This window comes from Helicoverpa armigera, chromosome 19, assembly GCF_030705265.1.
Source record: "Helicoverpa armigera isolate CAAS_96S chromosome 19, ASM3070526v1, whole genome shotgun sequence".
Lineage (NCBI taxonomy): Eukaryota > Metazoa > Arthropoda > Insecta > Lepidoptera > Noctuidae > Helicoverpa > Helicoverpa armigera.
In genome coordinates, this window is record NC_087138.1 from 7,783,292 (window position 1) to 7,803,370 (window position 20,079).

A 20,079-nucleotide genomic window follows, 5' to 3' on the forward strand; every position below is an offset into this window, starting at 1 on the left:
ATAAACATTAAAGTAGCAGATGGAAATACAATAGGAACAACTCTAAAAGGAAAATTAAAAGGAACTTCAAAAGAAGGACTAGAAATATCAATTCAGATTGCCTTATTTTGGAGAAATTGTCTCACAACCTATTGTCAGTGAAAACTTAATGAAAAAGGTTTACAAGTGACATTTAGAAAAGAAACAGCATTAATAAGCAAAGGTAACATACATGTGCAAGGGCAAAGCAATGGAAAATTATATACAATGAAATTAGATTTGAATGTAAGAAAGACACATGCATTGATATCAGAAGACGAGAATCTTTGGCACAGAAGATTAGGACATTTAAACTATGGAGGGTTGAGAGTCCTTGATCTACCACTATCCAAGGTGCGATGCAGCATTTGCATGGAAGCTAAAGCTACAAGATGTCCATTCAAGCCAATTCCTTTGCCAAGAACTAGAAAAATTGGTCAGCTAATATACTGTGATATAGGAGGACCTGTCACTCCCATCACTCATAAAGAAGAAAGATATTACTTAACAATCATAGATGACTACTCCCATTTTCTTGAAGTTCATTTACTACATTCCAAAGATGAAGCAAAATACTACATTATGAATTATATAAAAGTTATGAAGAACAATGGAAATAATGTACAGAGAATACGGACTGACAGAGGAACAGAATTTGTAAATGAGGAACTCAAGTCATTTTATGAGGAATATGGCATTAAACAAGAAACATCATGTGCATATACCCCACAACAAGTTTCAGTATGTGACGCATGAATAGGACACTGGCAGATAAGGTGAGAGCAATGCTTTTGGAAACAAACTTACCTAAATACCTATGGGGTGAAGCTATAAGATGTGCGGCTTATACTATAAATAGGTCACCTACAAAAGCTCTCAAAGGAGACACACCAGCTAAATTGTGGTATGGCAAAAACAATTTGGATAAACTAAGAGTGTTTGGTGCAAAAGCATGGTGTACCATATTACCAAGACCCAACAAGTTGGAACCCAGAGCAAAATCAGTGAGAATGGTAGGATACTGTGGTTCAGGATATAGATTATGGGACCCAAAAACAAATGATATAATTGAATCACGAGATGTACGTTTTGATGAATCAAACTACAAATATGAAGAAAATGAGACAAATACTTACCATTATATAGATGATGAAGAATTAACAGATATGGAAAACACTCAAGAGACAGAAACTGATCAGAATACAGAGGAAATCAGACACACAAGAAGACATGTGAAATTACCGGCAAAGTATGATGACTATGATATGTCAAACATAGCATATGCGCTAATGTCTGAAGACCCAGTCAGCTACAATGAGGCCATTAAACAAGAAGAATGGAAAGAAGCAATACAAAAAGAGTTAGAAGCACATAAAAAATTAAAGACATGGGAAGAAAGTGATCTACCAGAAGGACACAAGGCTATCGACACAAAATGGGTATTTCGGACTAAAGCAGACAACACCAAGAAAGCCAGATTAGTCGCAAAAGGTTTTCAGGAGGAAACTACTCAAAATGTATACGCACCAGTAGCAAGAATGACTACAGTAAGGTTATTCTTAAATAAAGCAGTTCAGGAGGAATTACCTATCAAACAGCTTGACATACCTACAGCGTTTTTAAATGGAGAATTAAACTCAAACATATATATAAAGTACCCTGAAGGACTACAGAATAAGACAGAAGGAAAAGTTTTAAAGTTAAAGAAAGCTTTATATGGACTGAAAGAAGCTCCACGTTGTTGGAATGAAAAATTAAGCAAGTTCTTAACACAAAATGGACTAAAACAATCTCAGAGTGATTTCTGCTTATATACAGGACAAGATGTTTATATACTTATATTTGTGGACGATATATTAATAATTGGAAATGGACAAAATATTATACAGAAGCTAAAAGAACAATTTCAAGCTAAGCATATGGGAAATATAAATAAATTCTTGGGAATGGAAATAACTAAAACCAAAGATGGAATAAAAATAAAACAAACACAAATTATAGAAAATTTTATTGAAGTTTCATATGCAAGACTGTAAAGGATGTAATACACCTATGGAAGTTAACTTAAAAATAAATCAAAATGAAGAAGTACTGAATAACATTCCATATAGAGAACTCATCGGTCACTCATGTATTTGGCTACAATTAGTCGTCCTGACATAGCCTATGCAACAGGATTCCTTAGTAGATATATGAATCATCCAACTTCAACACTGTGGACAGCCGAAGAGAATCTTGAGATACCTGAAACAAACAAAGCACAAAGGATTAGTATACAGAAGAGAAACTAATAATATATTACTAGCCTTTTCAGATTCTGATTGGGGAAGTGAACAAATGGATCGTAAGAGCGTCAGTGGAGTTGCAATATTTCATCGAGGCAGCCTGGTCAGCTGGACTTCAAGAAGCAGACTTCAGTCGCATTGTCAACAGCAGAATCCGAATATATTGCAGCAGCTCTATCTGTAAGTGAAATTGTCTACATTAGAGAAGTGTTAAAAGACTTACATTGTGATAAAGACTTAACCTGTTCTTTGTTTATTGACAATCAAAGTACAATTAAAATGATAGAAAGCTATGAAAACAGTAAAAGATCCAAACATATTGATATAAAAGTTCATTTTATAAAAGACATAGTAAACAAAGGTTTAATTACATTGAAATATGTGTGTACTAATGAAAATAAAGCTGATATACTTACCAAATCATTGTCTCAAGTTAAACATAACTATTTTTGTGAAACACTTGGTTTGTACGAAACGTAGATTATAAGATGTTCAAACATTGTTTGTATTTGTTGTTAATTTAGCATGTTTTGTATTACTTGGATATTTGTAACATGTTTTAGTAAACATTTTCTTTAAATATGGATGTAAGATATAGAGAGGTTATATTCTTCTGTCAATGTCAAGTTAACCATTTTAAATGTCAAACGTCATAATGACAGATTGTAATGTTGCCATTTTTATAAAATAAGGATGTGTTCAATATCAAGTAAATTTTTATTGTTTTGTATAAGATTGTAAGAAAAAAAAATTAGACTTGATCTTGAGCGGGGGTATTGGAATACTACCATAGATTAAGTTACTATTTTATCTGTGGTCGTCACCGTCACTATGACAGGAAGTATCTGTCATCCTCCCTTCTTCCGGTGAGCTTTGATAATGGCGTGCGTAGTGGATCATTATAATGTGCAGTAAAATAAGTATAACGCTAATAAACATTCTGTCTGAATTATTGGGGCTTTCATTTAATCAACATTTCTAATAAGCAATAACAATAAATTACATTTAAGTTATACATAAGTACAGATAAGGAACAATCATAATTTAAGTTTATACCCCCTACTTTTCGAAAACATGTCTTATTTACAAAGAAAAAAATATAAATATTACCAAAATGTGTTTAATATGTTGATATAATTCGTTCTCAGTCTTGAATCTAAATCTGTTCGTACAATTTTGAAGACTAGATTTTTAGTAATGTCATTTTTATTGCCTTTTATGACTAGCGCATACAAACGGTGATATACCGATCGGACTAATTTTAATTTGTTCAATTTTCTTAGCTTATCGGATCTAATGCAAAATTTCGAAAAAAATAACCAAACCAATTTTAAACCCAATAAAAAATTCTTAGGAAAAAAAAATGAAAATATAAAAGTGTTTTTTCGTTTGCAACATAGACTGCCCTCATTAACTACACAACTACTCTCTACGCATTTCATTACCCTGTACTTAATTTATGTATCGAGTCAAACTCGTTTATATGCGCTAAACTCGTATAAGAACATACTAATCTCATACCTTACTTTGGTAACATAGTGTCATGGCACTTCTCACAACCGGAGTCATTTCGCTACATTTGTTGTCACTTTCTTCCTTTGCGTCTTTTCATCTGAAGTCTGCCTTTGGAAGAACGCGTGGAGACTTGACATGGAAGTTTGTCCCAACTGGTTTGAAGGTGACCACTCTAAAGATATTGACTGATGTCTGCCCCCATTTGAGGTTCCTCCTGCCGTTCTCTCCGCCTCAACTTCCTCAGTTTCCCCCCATTTCTCTAAAAGGTGTAAGAGCAAGTCTTTCGTCCGATGCGCGTTGTTCTCGTCACCTCTTCTGTAAGGCATCTGTCTCCCATTCTCTGATCCATTTACTAGTTTGTCTATCTTCTCCCTTCGTCTGTCGAACTCCTGGAAGAAGCTGTTCCGCACGTCGACAGGCTGGTCTGGGACATCTCGACTCATATTAGTGACTCGTTTTGACCTATTTGACTTGACCCACGGCATTTTACTCGTCATAGGTTTCTCTGGTTCTCTCTCCGTTAAGAATGTTGAGGATATTTTGGTCGTTGACTTTGAGGTAAACAGTCTCTTCTCCTTACCTGCCGCGTCGCCATTCGTTATTATCTTCGTGTGCCTGGTTTCCTTTTTGAATCCGTTAGGTAATTTTTCTTCTTTGGTCGATTTAGTTTCCGTAACATTTTTATCTACTTCATTCATGCTGTTGTTATTTGCGAGATCAGTGTTCATTGTGGATAGCATGTACAAGTGGTCGGATAGTTTCTTTATTTCTTCTGCTAAGTTTTTCCTAACGAGTACATCTTGTTTCTTGTGCAAGAAGCAGGTGCTGTCGGAGGCTCGCCTTTCGACGGGGTTGTATTTGGGTGCAGATAGGAAGTTGTGTTCTCTGAGTGGGGGCGGGTCGAGGTCGTCTTCATCGAAGACTACATCGGGGGAGCTGCTGAGGGAACTTCTAGGGGAAGGCGAGCATCCTCCGATTGAGGATCGCTCACAGTTGCCGTTGGCGAGGCTGGTGATTTCGTGCGCTTGGTTGTCGAATACGTATGGTGAGTTAGGGTGCTCGCTCCAGCGCTCAACGAAGAGTCGCAGGTTGTCCTTGGCGACGTCGAGCGGGTTCTTGGCGTCAGGGCTGGAGGCGGGCTGCGACAGGTTGGGCGGACGGCGCGGGGCGTGCGGCGCGGGGGGCGGGCGGCGCGTCAGCCAGGGGTGACGGAGGCACTCCGTGGCGCCCGGCCGCGACCTGCGACAAAGACCCTTGTTACTAGCGCCCAACACCGACACAACTGTTACAGGACAGGGTGACCTCACTACTCTACGGAAGCTTAGACAAGTGATTGGAAGTGCCCAACTACGCTGTCGTGGGATGCAAATGGGAATGCGTGCATAGTGTAGAGAGATAGAAGTATCAGAAAGTATTAATGTGTTAGTTTGTATTGATAGATTGTCCTAGAATGTAGGTAAAATTCAGAGGGGTGATAGTCTAGTGTGCTGTACAGATCTACAACTACTTATCTATATGTACAGGGTTAGAACAGAAAACTACATAGTTATTAGAACATTCTACTTCGTGCAAATGTTTATGTAATGTTAGTTACTAGTGTTGGAAAAACGAGTAACAAGGGTTCTTTATCGTCAGGCTGTATTTACATAGCTTTAGAATAACCGCGTTTTTGAACGAAACGGATTTGAAAGGTTGCGAGTTTTAAAGGTAAAGGTATTTTACACGCATTTTGAACTAAGGTTCTTAAAGAAAATATTTTATACAACTTAATTAAAGCCTGAACCTTTTGCAAGACCGTAAAATCTAAGCAGCATAGTTTAAACAAAAATCTAGGACCATTATTTCAAAATTGAGTTATTGACAAAAAGATCAGGCCTGGGGCTTGTAGCCCTAGAAATATTCACAACAGATAGTAGTCAAGCAAGAAACTTACTCTTTGTCCTTGACAAGAAGTTTCTGAATGAAGTCCTTGGCGTCATCGGAGATCTCATTGAAGGCTTCGTCATCGAAGTCGTATTTGGCCACGGTGACGTTAGCCATTGTTTCTATGTCTGTCTCGCCCATGAATGGTGATAGACCTGATAGCCTGTAATGAGATGGTAAGTATTTATAATCAGTTTTACCTGTAGGTGCCCAGCTGTAGGTTTTACCTACCTGGAGTTTTTGGGGGATTCCAGAAACTTTTGGGGAGTATGAGAAAAAGATAGGCAAATTCTAGATAGGGAAAAGTTAGCTCATAGGTTGTCTCAACTAGTCATGATGAAAATATTAAAAGCCGTATTGAGCACAGGGATAGATGGATACTTAAACAGATTCTTTTTTTTATTCAAAAGCATTATCTTTTTCCTCCTGCCCTGTTCCCAATTTTATTTGGGGTTGGCGTAATACGTCATCCTCTTCCATTTTCCCTGTCATTCGCCATACTGATACTCACTCCCTTCTTATTCATGTCACCTTTTAAAAGCATTATATATTTGGATAATTATATTATAAAACGGTTAAGATAACTTACAGCACATAACAGATGACTCCCACAGACCACATATCAGTGCCATAGCCTATCTGGTCGAAGTTCACCACTTCTGGAGCCACGAACTCGGGAGTACCGAACAAGACTTGGAGTTTCTTCTCAGGGTCGTAGAACCTGGCTAGACCGAAGTCTATGATCTTGATGCGGTTGCCCTGCTTTGTTAGGCAGAGAATATTTTCTGGCTGCAAGAGAAATTAAGAATGAGAATCGATAATAAATGTTGGCGCCTTGGCGGCGTACTGTAACTGTACTGTACCTATAAAGTAATTAATGGGTCTTTACTCAAGTCTCAAGAATACCCTATCTGATCTATCTCCGGTCGTGTCGGATTGCTGCCCCATCGGACTAGAAGAGCAAGGGAGTAGAGAGTAATGCGTCCGTGTCTGCGCAAATACTTGCATTATAATGTCCTCTGCGCAGCTATCTGATCTCCTTAGAGAGATCTGCAGCCGGGACCGACAATCGGTCTGGACGCCATTATTAATCATGTGTTGTGTCTTATGTCTGTAGATGCATTTAGCTAAGTTGGTATAATTAGTTGGTAGAAAAGGAACACGTCGTTCTAATTATTAACGAGTGCCAACTCTTATATCTTCTACTCTCACGAATGCAGCTATGAGAGTGTATAAACATACTTCAAAGTAAATAAAGAATTATGCAATCATCGCACGAATGCTATTAAACTACACTACCGAATCAAAAGCTTAAGGCAAAAACAAAAATAAATAAAAATATTTCTGCAATGGTTCCCACAGATGACAGAAATACGAATATTCAAAATACAACGACGTCTTCAAATAAACGAACTGGCCGGTAATCGTAAAAGTCGCGCGCTTTTTTCCGCCATTTTGATATATTAGTTGGCTGCGGACCAAGATGGCGGGACCGCAACAGCTGAACAATGTAATCGTTTCTTTATTTACTTTATTATATGTACAAACTGAGTAACGTCTGTATTTATTGTTGGAGTCAAGGGTGAACCGATTTTGCATTTTCTCGAGACTTTTATACTGGTCTTTTATTTGATTACTTCTCGCTAAGTACAGGATATTGAACTGTCAACATATTTCACCTTTTACTACCTTTTTACCCAATTTCTTTCTATATAGTCTATGTCTAGTTTTGCCTAGAGATTTTAATTTTCTAAGCGATTAACATCGAGACTTCGTCGATATCCTAAGACCTTAATTTACAAAACATGAGTAAGGAGGTATAGGTAATGAAATTGTGTACATGACGAAATATCAAAAGATCCTTCTCACATGACATCATTCCACAATTTAGTCATGCAATTACAAAATCCTGCGCATTCTACTTAGTCGCAATTATTCAGATACGTCACTTTTTCAACGTTTAGAAGATCACGTACCTAATATGTGGGTCGTAAGTGGTTTATTTTTAATTCTTACGTTGTATTATTGCAAGTAGTTATTCAATTTTCAATTTATTTACCTGCATACAACTGTCTATTCAGGATCGGACGTAATAAAAATCCCTCTCCCATTGACAAAAAGCCTATGACTCCTCAAAACCCATTTGGGGTCCATTGCTTACCTTCAAGGGCTCAAAGACTTAAAGGCAATTTCAAACTACTGACCCCACGACCCCCCATGACCTAGAAAACCAACTACCAGCTTCGGGTCCTAAATAATTCACACCCAGTCGAGACCCAGTCTTGCAACTGGTTATTAAACCATTTTCTCTGGTTAGTCCTTACTTCCTTAACTTGCTACATACCTTCATATCGAGATGCAAGATGTTCTGCCGGTGCACGAACTCGATGCCTTCGCATATCTGCCTCATGAAGACCGTGCAAGCACGCTCAGTAAGCACAAAGTCTTCATCTATGACTCGCTCAAACAGCTCTCCACCGGTAATGCTGAAAATAAAAGAGATAATATGAAATAAAGTGTCATATTCAAAATGATTGTAGTTTAGTGGGTGCTAGAAATATCGTGGACACTGGACAGTATTTTAGATTTTGTGAAAAGAGAATAAATAATGTCTTGTTGACTGCCTATGTTTTCAGCGGGAGCTTGGAGTCTCGAGATTCTTGGGAAGGTACGCCTACTAAAAACCAGTTATAACTACTAATTGTTATTGCTTTTGCTTATATTATGACAGTAGATGCCATACTACTACTATACACATATTTAGACCAAACAGCCGTTACATATTGTAAACAACATGTGCCTAATAGTAACATTATATAACCAGCATCTACGTTCGTCCCACATCGTCACCCCCACGTAACCCAGAATATCCGCATGAACAGAATGACGTCGAGGATGGACAAACAAACACAGTTTACTATGTATGTAAACGCCTATTAACCGGCGTTGAACACAGGCCTCGTAAAACCGTCACAAACTACGGATAATTACATCAGTAACGAAACAGGTGATAGCATTCGTGTGTAAAATGTGGGTGAAACAAAACATCTATATATCAAGCTGAAGAGTTAATTTTTACGAACGCGCTAACCCCAGAAATTACTAGATCGGAAATAAAAATCTTGTAGTGTACATAGCTATCGAGGAAGGCTATGGGCTACTTTTTATCCGGGTAGGCTGAGAAGATCCCACGGGATGCGAATGAAACTGCTGGCTTAATTTAAGTTAAGATAGGGAACTTATATTCAAGTTAAGCCTACAATAAGAAGCTCTCTTTTTGCGTATCGTTAATCCGTAAGGCATGATGCCTTGACCAAACAAGCAATTTGGCTAGCTCCAAAAATGTTCTCATTCATACAGAGATGCACCTTACACTCAGCCTCACTCTCATCGGTTGCTACATGACAGGGTTACTTGTCTAACATTATTGGACAGTCTTCAATATCTATAAGAGGTCCATTAATCATTCAGGGTATTAGTCACATCTGGACATCTCCCAATTTGACTACACAGGGTTTCCGCATCCGCATTAGCTAAAGATAATTCTAAAGATAGGACTTCCAATTTAGCAGTAATTTACAATAGAATGCACGTTGAAGCCACGAAAGGGGAAGAGAATGCATTATCAATACAAAGTGCATTTGTTATCACAAGGCCGGTATGACCGGCCAGGCTTAAGAATGAGTGCGGTGAAATCATGCAATGCGATTATCTTCACATACAATAGGATTCCTTTCGAATTATAATTGTGTTTCTATCTATCAAACAATAACAAATACCCACATAATACGTTTTGTAAACAGACGTAACACGAAAACACTCTTTTTGTTAATATAGATAAACAAAATTGTACAGCTAAAGCTTCGAGTAAGGTTGCCAAAAAAATAAGATGATCGGAATTAGCATCGACGTGTGCGTTGGCGCCAAAATAAACTTAAATAGAGGTGTTGAAGGTTGATGTCAGGCCGTTTATTTCGTGTTTATCGATGTACTGGCTTAAACAGTCGTTAGCTGTTCCATGAGAAGCATAAAATGTGGTATTTTTGATTCGATATCTGTGGCATTGTCAGTTAAAGAGTCCAGTGTAGGAGGCATTCCGCGGTCACCAACCCGATGGCAACGTCATTATCTCTTTTTGGGAGATATCTCAGAACCCCCGACATTTCAAACTCCAAATCCAGAATGACCATTAAATCGCCCTAAGCTGCCTTAATGCATTCTTGGGGCCACATTCCTGGGCCAAAAACCAGTCCGTAATCTTCCTTTACTTGGTTGTAACATTTTGACTTTAAAATGGTGTTCCAATGTTTCGTATGGTCGTCACGATGCTATTTCGACCACGTCCTTTGAATACACGTGTTCGCATACATTAATAGTGGTTTAGTAATGTCTCAGAAAGCCGAATAACTGTTATTTTAGCGATGACCGAGTCTCTTTGTGTGTGCAATGTTAAAACGAGACAGGATTTTTCATGATTCACGATTTTTCGGCAATTAAGCTTTTTGAAGGAGGTGGTTTGTACTTTTATGCTTATTTTAAAAATTCCAGACTTGTACCGTTTTAAACACTGTTCATTATTATAAAAGTTAAGAATATTTGGCAGTCTCTCAAACTGAAAATTACTTTGTTCGTAGAGCACCAATACTGCCTTATCTATAACATGTAGATACCACCTAGGTTTCTACGTGAACCCTCACAACAGTTTAAACAATAGGTGTAACAGCGAAATTGCCGATAAATCTCGACCGCTTTTGAGCGAATGTCGACGTTTGGCACACTTTCACTCAAGTCCTGGTCAGAGCTTTTTGTTGCATATTGGTTCATACCTTCACGGCTGTTTAGAGGTCAAATGTTTTATGACTACTGTTTTGAATGACTGTTGAAAGCTGAATGGATGGATATTACGGGAATATTTGAAGCAGTTGGAAACGTCTTCGATAGTTTGAGTGCCAAGTTTAAAAATTCATTGCATTTGCAGTAACACGTTCGGCTATTTTGTCATAACGGCTGTTAAAGATTAAAGTTATGGCATGTTCACTTTATGTATTGAACTAGTTTATATTCTTACTATTATTTTTTCAAAAGTATCTGCCTGTCTGTCAGGCTTTCACGCAAAAACTACTCGACCGATCTAGGTGTACTTAAACTAAAAAGGTAGACTAGAGCCTGAGCCTGAACAACAAGTTCAGATATAAATCTAGTCTATGTACGAGACTGGGTAGTGTCTAATATACATAAACCGCCAAACTACTATCTATCTTAACGCAAGATCTATCAACGTCAAATCCAAAGCAATCCTGCGATGAGCTCATACCCCAAAAACAATACAGGATACAATTAATCCACCCAGCCTTGAGCATTCAACAGAAGATTCCATTCAATGCGCGAAAACTGGCAACTAGATGACGAAACACAAACAATTTGCGGTTTCACTTGTGGAAAACTTACGTGCGTAATCGGGAAGACATAACAAATAAGTTATACAATTGATTCAGATCCAGGATCCCAATAAATCCATGCCGTTCAAGTATTCAGTAATTCGGTCACGTTGCACAGGGTTGCCAGATTCGAAATGTAACGTGATGATGGTAGGAATGCCTGATATATTGCTTTGGTATAAACCGTGCATTGGCTTCTGCTAATAATAGATTTGACTCGTGGGTGGCGTTATGAAACGAATTATATCTATCAGAATGTCAATGTAGTTTCTCGAACTGTCTCCATAAATACTGTATTGATCTCTATACAATAAATATATAAACTGCATGTTTTAGAGTACTCAACTGGTAAATGAGACCCTATTGCTAAGACTTCCGTAGTGCTCTGCAGTTTAAAATAACCTACGTACAAAAATGACTGTTAATAAGGACTTGGTGATACAACAGTTCTTGGTTTTATTACGTCAAATATGGGTAAAATAATTTGGTGAATCAAGTGGGCATCCCAATAAAATCGTCTCAAAAGCAATGAGCCATCGAAATACATATTAAAGCAACGACATTAATTATTATTACGTGCTACGATTCAGCTGTGATTTGCACAAGTGCTTTTCATTCCATACGTACAGACACCGAGCAGGAATGTTGTCTGATGCCAAGAGAAACAAATGGACGAAATGCCCAATTTTATTACAGCTTCAAGAAGACGTTTTTTATTGATCATTTTGATTATCTGGTCGAGTTTAAAACTGATAGATGATTTGCGAAGGTTAATGAAACCGGCGAGACTGGCCAAATTCTTTCCTTGACACATTCTTGAATTATTTGTTCTTTTTGGGTCCGCGACGGCCCTGATTCTCCCGCCGACCTATGCTCGTCTTACGAAGCATCAACGTCGAATTTTTCCGTTTTTACTTTACTATCGTTATGTTTACTTCTCGAGTTTTTAACGTCATCTATTCGTTTTAAATATAGAATGTTTGAATGGGGAGAAACGTCAACAGCTGATTCTGCGCTCGATTTTTGTTTTTCAACCGTGACGTCAGAGTTTGTTAAGGTTTTCGCGTTTATTACTTGCTCCGTATAGTTTTGACGTACGAAAGAGTTCTTATATGTAAACAGTTTATGCTGCTACACAAGATAAACAAAATAGTGAGAAAGTCCGTTTTTGCTTAACGTCATTAAGAGGCAACTAATGTACGTTAGCACGTAGTTATAAACAAAGTTAACGGCTCTGATGATCAATCAAAGTCATAACAGCAATATCTGTTTACATTGAGTGTTCTTGTGACGATCAGTAGACAACGGTTAGATATCGAAAGTTTGACTTTCTCATATTAATCTGACAGCCTTTCTGTTCACTCTAGTAGTCTAGTTAAATATAATTAGTATAGTTAGATTGGTTATCGACTGTAAAATTAATTATAATCAATTCTACGAATTCCACAAGTTTTGGCGCAGAATTTCATATAAATCACGTGAATACTTATTAGTGTTAGTTTCAAATAATCTACCTACACACGGCACGTGTAAGTAAATATGAGAAATTGAACTACAATTTGCGTTATCCTTGAGTACACGTAATACAATCAATTTATAAATAGTCAGAGGAAAGTCGCAAGATTTTATAAAAAAAAAGTTATTTAAACGAAGCTCGTATTATTGTTAATCATTTTCAGTGAACGCATCCACTTGATATAGGGTTGCCAGATTTAAAAATAAAAAAGTTTAAACGTGGCCAAAGAGGATGTTATATAATTAATTATAGTATTGTGTGTTACAATAATGTATTATTATGTATGGGGTCACATGGTAGAAAGATTGATATTTGGCAAAGCACTTGAAGAAGGAAGATTACTAGACCAGGTAATGCATGATATAGACATGTCAACACTAGGGTACGACGACCGATTGGCAGACTAGATCAATGTTTGTTGTAGGGTTGTGAAAAAAAAATGTAGTCACGGAACTTTTCGATAATTCTAGATTGTAAATAGTCAGTGGTAAATAATGTCAATAATTAGCTAGGAGTAAAATTAAGTCTAAACTTTCGGGATAAGAGAAAATCATAGATATTTACAGCACCATAGGTTCATGTTTCAGTATCTCTCATTCAAACCTATTAATGAAAATACCTCTATTTGTCAAGAACAACATATTGATAGAACCCCAAAAAAAAAAGTTAAGACAACTGTCAGCCCTATACGCTCCAATAGAATGGCGTCGCGTGGCCCTGCGCCAACTATGCGCCTGCTCGCCACATCTGACGCGGTCTGACGCCACGACTCATTCTGTATCTGTGGAGTACCCGTCGCCATTTACGGGTTACTTTGGCGCGCTTTAGCATCAGGATATGCGTCACGGAATACAAAGACGATATTCATAAGTAAATTGACAGTTCCAGATTCAAACTTGAGGATAGAGAGGCCATTTAAACCGTTTTAAGAGCAATAAGAGCTATGTAACCTTTTTTTTGTTTGGATGTTCGACTGTTTTTTTTTGGGGACAGATTAAGGCCTATTTTTGGTGAGGTGTTTAATTTATGTGGAATTTTAATTAGGCTACGATAGCGAGAGAACCTGCTGAGGACGTAATTTATAGCCAGTTGATAAGGGTTAATTAAGGTAAAAAAGTTTGGGACTTTATAGTTAAAATGTGTTAAGATGATGTGCCTACAAAAGTAATGGAGGCAAAGGTTTTAATAAAGCTTTTAAATCAGCCTTGAATCACGGATATGTAATCTGATAATCACACCAAAGAGTATTTTGATATTACATCGCTTAATATGTCCAAAAACTTCATCAACTCCCCAAATATGGGTATCTCCAAAAAACGCGTTGACAAACGTTATGACTAGCTGTCTAGCTCAAAGCGATTCCAGACTTTGTGGCTAACCGCACACCGGGCGATAAGTTAACCTCATGTTTACTTAACTGTTAACTGTACAATCGTCTTACTTTCCAATAGTAAAGTAATACTCTGCAGTTCTGACTCATCACAGCAGACTTTCACCTTTTTGACATGTCACTGATCTGATTTACGTACGAAAACTTATAACTGGCGTGTGAGAGTTTGACATATGTTTTCCTGTTGTTGAAGATCTTGGTTTCATTTGTGGGTGGGAGTATTGAATGCCAGAACCATTTGCATCAAATGAGAGACTGGATACTGCACCTAATTGGGCAACAATGTAGGTACAACTACTTTAGTCGCAATGCACGTAAAGCATCTTCTAAATAGAAATATGACGAACAGCCGTGCTCTAATTTAAAGACTTATAATTCGCAATAATTCTCCATTCAACTATTTACTATTAATATGACGTCATTATTACAGAGTGAAAATTCCATAATGAATGCTTTACGGGCGGTGTTGCACCTGTTTGAATACGTCTGTCAACGACCGACCTAATTGCACCTGGATTATTCATAATTCCTATTAATAGGTGCCTTAGTTGACGGTACTTTACGGTAAAGATTTTTTTCTAATTAAAAGCCACGATGACAGCCGCCTAAAAGCGGAAGAATTTGTGAGATAATGGGGTATTTTTTGGCGTTGTTTATAAAATATCCGATGTCTTTAGATAAAAGTGGGCGTAGGAACACCATCTTGTTGAGATAAAATTCTGCCAAACTAAATGCCTTTAGAAGTTTTAAAAATAACGACGATTTCAGCAAGAACATATGCTTCCATTAATCTACAAACTGACAGACAAAATAAGTCATCATACAAATAAGTCGAAGACACCAGTCGTTATAAATAATGCAAACTTAACAACGTTTAGTGAAATGATAAATGAAAACACATGGCCTAGAATTCCGACACGTCAAAATTACTGTCCTTAACCCACATCTGAGGAGTCAAACATAACTTGATATTGTCCAGCTTTGCGCGTGAGTCACGGCTACCGTTTGAATGAACTGGCAGAATCGAAATGCAAGAATGTTAGTACAAATGAATCTACCGACGTCGCGGCTATGATAAATAACCATAACAAAAATAAACGTGCTCTGCAAACCTAGGACGATACAAATAGACTGGTATGACGGAAGATTCACGCCGACAGTGCTTCTATAGTTTTTCCGCGAGCCGAAGTGTCGTGTGTACAGCGCTATGAGTCGTTATTAGCCAGCGTATAAAAAGAAAGGTCGAAGAATAAAATTAAAACCGCATCTGTATATCCCACGCCGTATGGTCCGTGGGTAGATTTCTTGGCATTGTAAACTTTCGAAATGATCAAGAAACATGTTGTTACGACTTCTATTAGAATAAAATAATCTGTTTTACATCCGCCTAAATCTGATTTAATAGATTGCAGCACGGATATAAATTGTTATCTGGTATTAAACTCAAGGTTAGGTATTGAAAATAGATTGAAAAAATCGTGCGTTCAAATTCCTGGGTACAATACAATGTAATCGAAGTTTATGTTTCTATTAATCAAAACACTGTGGCCTTATCTTTTGTATAACATTCAATGGCTTCTACTTCAAGTACTGATGTCTTATGAGCATTATGTTTTTCACATTCTTCTCTTATCGTATTTGTAGCTACTATATCGTCGGTACTTACAGTTCGAGCACCACACACATGTATTTCCCCCACTCGTACGCATCATACAGCTGTATCAGCCTCGGGTGTCGAAGCCTCCTCATGACATCCACTTCACGCTCCACATTCCGTCTCTCATCCCGTCTGCTGACTGACACCAGCTTGGCAGCAAGCTCTAAGCCTGTGCTCCTCTCTCGGCAGAGGTATACTGTTCCGAATTTGCCTCTGAAATAAAAGAAAGATTTGTTAAAAGCAAGTTCAACGAAGTAAAGGAAAAAAATAGTCAGAGAGACCATTATAATTAGCAATCAATACTAAAATTATTATATTGAAGAGTTTGTTTGTTTAAAAACGGGCTAGTCTCAGGAACCAGTAGTCTGATTTGAAAAAAAAAAATTGTGTTCGTATTTGTACAGGTGCGCTGAATAGAATTAAAACCCTTGGCAGAAGCTAGTAATTAAATATGCCAGTTCCTCCTTAGTTTCATCGACTTAGATTTCATCAAAAATCATGCAGTTGACAGTCAACAAAAAGAGCGTCTCAAAGCTTTATGAAAAGGCATGTCCCACAAAGTACTTCAAATAGATTCTAATGCTGATCTCAGAAAATGAATTACGTACACGTCTCCTGATAAAGGAAGCCAGTACAATGGTGAGATTAATTCCTTAGCTAACGAAACCCTTTCATATGAAGAAATGTTGCGTAACGAACGTACATTAATATCTTGTACGGCTACAAGTCGATAAGTGAACGTTAATAAACTATTAAGAGTATCCACACACTGCAGACTTAATAGTCGGCCGACAGGTTGGCCTGATGGATAGAAATATTTTTTTTTTTAAATCTTCTCCGGTCTGATACCGGCCAAATACTTGATCATTCTAATGTGCGTACTACCATTCATCTTCACACTGATTTATGAGCCCAAACGAACTATCGGCCGACTAAAAGTTTGCAGTTTCGTGTGTTAGTTCGTATGTATATTCGTATGATTATATCCACCTGCTATGCTATGAGTCATGAGACTTGGGAACCTTTTAATGTAGTATCGATTCCGCCATTAAAAGTGGGATCTAATTATAAGATGATTACGTACGCTACTGGCATTGTCTTTGTATGAATGTGCCATGTTTCAAATTTATAACAAGGTATTAAAGTATTTAAATGGATAAAGTGTGGATCTAGAATAATATCTGACTACATTTTAGCAACGAAATAATAATAAGTACCTTCGATCCAAAATATTTTTGAATTTACTTCAGGAAAGAAATCGAAACCACAAAACCAATAGTGAATCATATCCATTCATTTAGAAGCTTGTTAACAAAGCAGACCGCAAACAGACAATTAGTAGTCAAAGGCATATCTTAAAGTCAAAAAGCCACAACTCGCATAATATGGTCTAAGGGTGTGTTGCACGGGTTGCACCACACTGCAAATCATATCAAACCCTAACCATCCGTATATTTGACTCCCATTGGTCAAATCAGACTTGACAGCTGGGAGAGAGAGTTTTGACATCTGAAAATGGTTCGGTTAACGTTATAGTTAAATGGTGCAACTTACCTTAAGTATTCTTTGTTGATTTTCTACTTTCCACTTACTACATGTAAATTGACATGTCCGATACAATTGCGATATCTAATCTTCATAATCAGTGTTTAAATACATTTAAATTACTAACTTACTGAAGTAAGCCATTGAACGCCTTACGCCAGTATTGTTTTGGTCATAAGATTTTCGACTAATGTGAAGGCAATAAAAGCCAACTTCTGACAAGCCATGCTTCTCGACAATACCTACTCGTATCTGTACGTGCAAATGCGCAAGGAGTCAAACGGCTGACTTTAAAATTGGTTAATTATGGTCAAGTTTTCGTAATGATATGAATATTCCTCACCTGCCGATCTCGGAGAGCATTTCGTAAAACTCGTTGACATCTGTACCCCTTTTGATGCTGACATCACGACAGGGGAAGGGTGGCTCGATCTCTGTAAAGATAAGATACAGTCAGCAATAGTATTGGAAAACATAAGAATGTGCATAATTAGACCCCAAGTTCAATGACAGGTGACAACCTAAACGTCGGTTTTCCTAATACAACTGTTCACGATGAATTTTCACGTTCAATTTTCAAACAGTAAACATTTGTTTTAAGAAAAACGTGCGCTTATGTTGTTAGTGAACTTAGGCCAAAGTATTTACACAAGTGGAGTGCCCCAAGGTCCGATACTGGGGCTAACGTCAAAAAATACTCAGAATTCAAAAAGTCTTTTCCGATTTATGTTACGACGGCATAAAATGGGTAATCTTACGACAAGATTTTATACTTTGGCAAAGACGCGATTAGTCTTATAAATATTGAAAGAGAAAGATTCCTGTCACCAATGAAGATTCTTCTCTAATAGAAGATATTGTATGATCTGCCGTAATCCAGATTTCGTATCTGTTATCTTTATAAGATGTTAGTATTATCGGTTCATGTGCACTTCTGACCTTATTAACTTCTTTATCTTAATAGACGTTAGACAACTCTTAGATTCACCTTTGAATGTTTTTCTTTACATGTTATAACATGCCATAATGCATGATAGATACGCTATTTGATACACTTATTTTTTATGCTTAGCATGCTATGTTATCGTTCTAGTAATTTTATGGATTTTTAAAATTAATTAATTGCTTAATAACAGTACAACTATTAGCATTATTACAACATTGATATTTATATGGATTGGAAGAAATGTGTCTTTTTTAGGAGTTGCGTTTAAAGCCCTAGTTCTGATAGTCCAGTCAGCCGAATCCAATAACAAAATTATTTTCTACTTTCTCATTAATTACGCTGTTGTGAGTAGTTGTTTCGGCTTATAGATACAGCAGATAGGCAATCTCCTATCTTTCATTAAGCTGATTAAATTGTACCCTGTCTGATAACCAGATAAAAATGCACCAAACAGAATTGGAAAAGTAATCGCGTTAAAATTGGTTGTATCCTTAATGTTACATTAAATAGATGTCTATCAGACACAGGTGTGTCAGTGAATAGGTATGTTGCGAGTCAATTTGTATGCCATACGTTGGTTTTAACCACGGACGAAGGTAAGATAGCGGAGATGCCATAAGGTAGGTCAGGCGCCTTCTTGTAGGTCAAGCAACGTATGGTCGGCGGCTACTAGAACTGACGAAACGTTCTGGGTCCTTGTCAAATCAAAACCAATCTGTCAAAGATTGGTCTTGAGTGATTGCTGATTTTATTTTGAAAATAATGAGCGTTTCCTAGAAGGTGTATAAGAGCGGAACTAGTAACGTTCCTTGCCCCCGAACACCCGCATTTTGGCGCGCTACTTTCTTAGGAAATTTTGCGTTATGACATCTCCGCTAGTCATTTCGTTTTCCATGGTTTTAACTGTTACCATGGTAGTCACGTCGACGAATATTTTATATGGAGAAAGAGCTAGCTTCATTCTCAAGAGGTTTAGTCTTTGTTGCATTTTAACGAAAAGATCTAGTACTTAAATATTACAGATGCCTACTAGCTTCACCCGTATCCCGTAGGAACTTCACAAAAGAGCTCTGTCGATATGTGAGCAATATACTTAATAACCGTTTTTTTTAATCGGATGTTCTTGAGTAAACTCGTTTAAACAAACAAACTCTTCAGCTTTTATTATATTAGTAATAGATAAGCTTCTTGACTTCATTTTCAATATCAAGTTGATGACGAAAGGAAAACTATGCGATAACAGTAAAGAGGTCGGAAGCCATGTTTATATACCTATAAAAACATACTATAAAAGTTAATCGTTTTGCAAATTAAGCGTGACGATAATACGTCAGTCTGCAATTTGTTCTATCATAGCCAACAAATCATTGTTGTAAATAGCGAAACTGGCAAAAAGCAGACATCCACTATGTCAATTTTATTAATTGAGATTCTGGATGGTTCTATGTAGAAAAAAAACAGTCAAGTGCGAGTCGGACTCGGGAATGAAGGGTTCCGTACCCATTATCTGTAAAAAACACGTCTGTTGTATGGGAGCCCCCTATTTATTTTATTTTACATAGTTTTCCGTGTCTATTTTTACAGCGATTACAGAAATACACAGACCACCTGTCACAATTTCAGCTATCTAGCTATCATGTTTCATGCGATACAGCCTAGTAACAGATGGACGGACAGACAGACATCGAGTTCTTATTAATAGGGCCCCGTTTTACCATCTGGGTACGGAACCCTAAAAACAATAATAAACTACAGAGTGCACCCACAGATGCGTCATTGCATCGTTTTGGCAAGGAGTCAAGACAAAAAACGCGTCGGGCACGACATTGCGAATTTTGGACTGTCT

At 37.4% G+C, this 20,079-nt stretch overlaps 1 protein-coding gene across 2 annotated transcripts in view; it reads right to left on the reverse strand.

Annotated features, from left to right (window-relative positions):
* Positions 1-3,670: 3,670 nt before the first annotated feature.
* LOC110374133 (uncharacterized) overlaps positions 3,671-20,079 on the reverse strand; it is a 36,807-nt gene continuing 20,398 nt past the window's right edge. For both annotated transcript variants that reach the window (XM_049841257.2, XM_049841256.2), the window contains exons 3-8: positions 17,631-17,721; positions 15,752-15,955; positions 8,086-8,227; positions 6,331-6,530; positions 5,752-5,904; positions 3,671-5,057 (exon numbers count right to left, since the gene is read on the reverse strand). In XM_049841257.2, the coding sequence (XP_049697214.2) occupies positions 3,869-5,057; positions 5,752-5,904; positions 6,331-6,530; positions 8,086-8,227; positions 15,752-15,955; positions 17,631-17,721 (1,979 nt within the window). In that variant the 3' untranslated portion in view covers positions 3,671-3,868. The remainder of the gene's footprint in view (positions 5,058-5,751; positions 5,905-6,330; positions 6,531-8,085; positions 8,228-15,751; positions 15,956-17,630; positions 17,722-20,079) is intronic.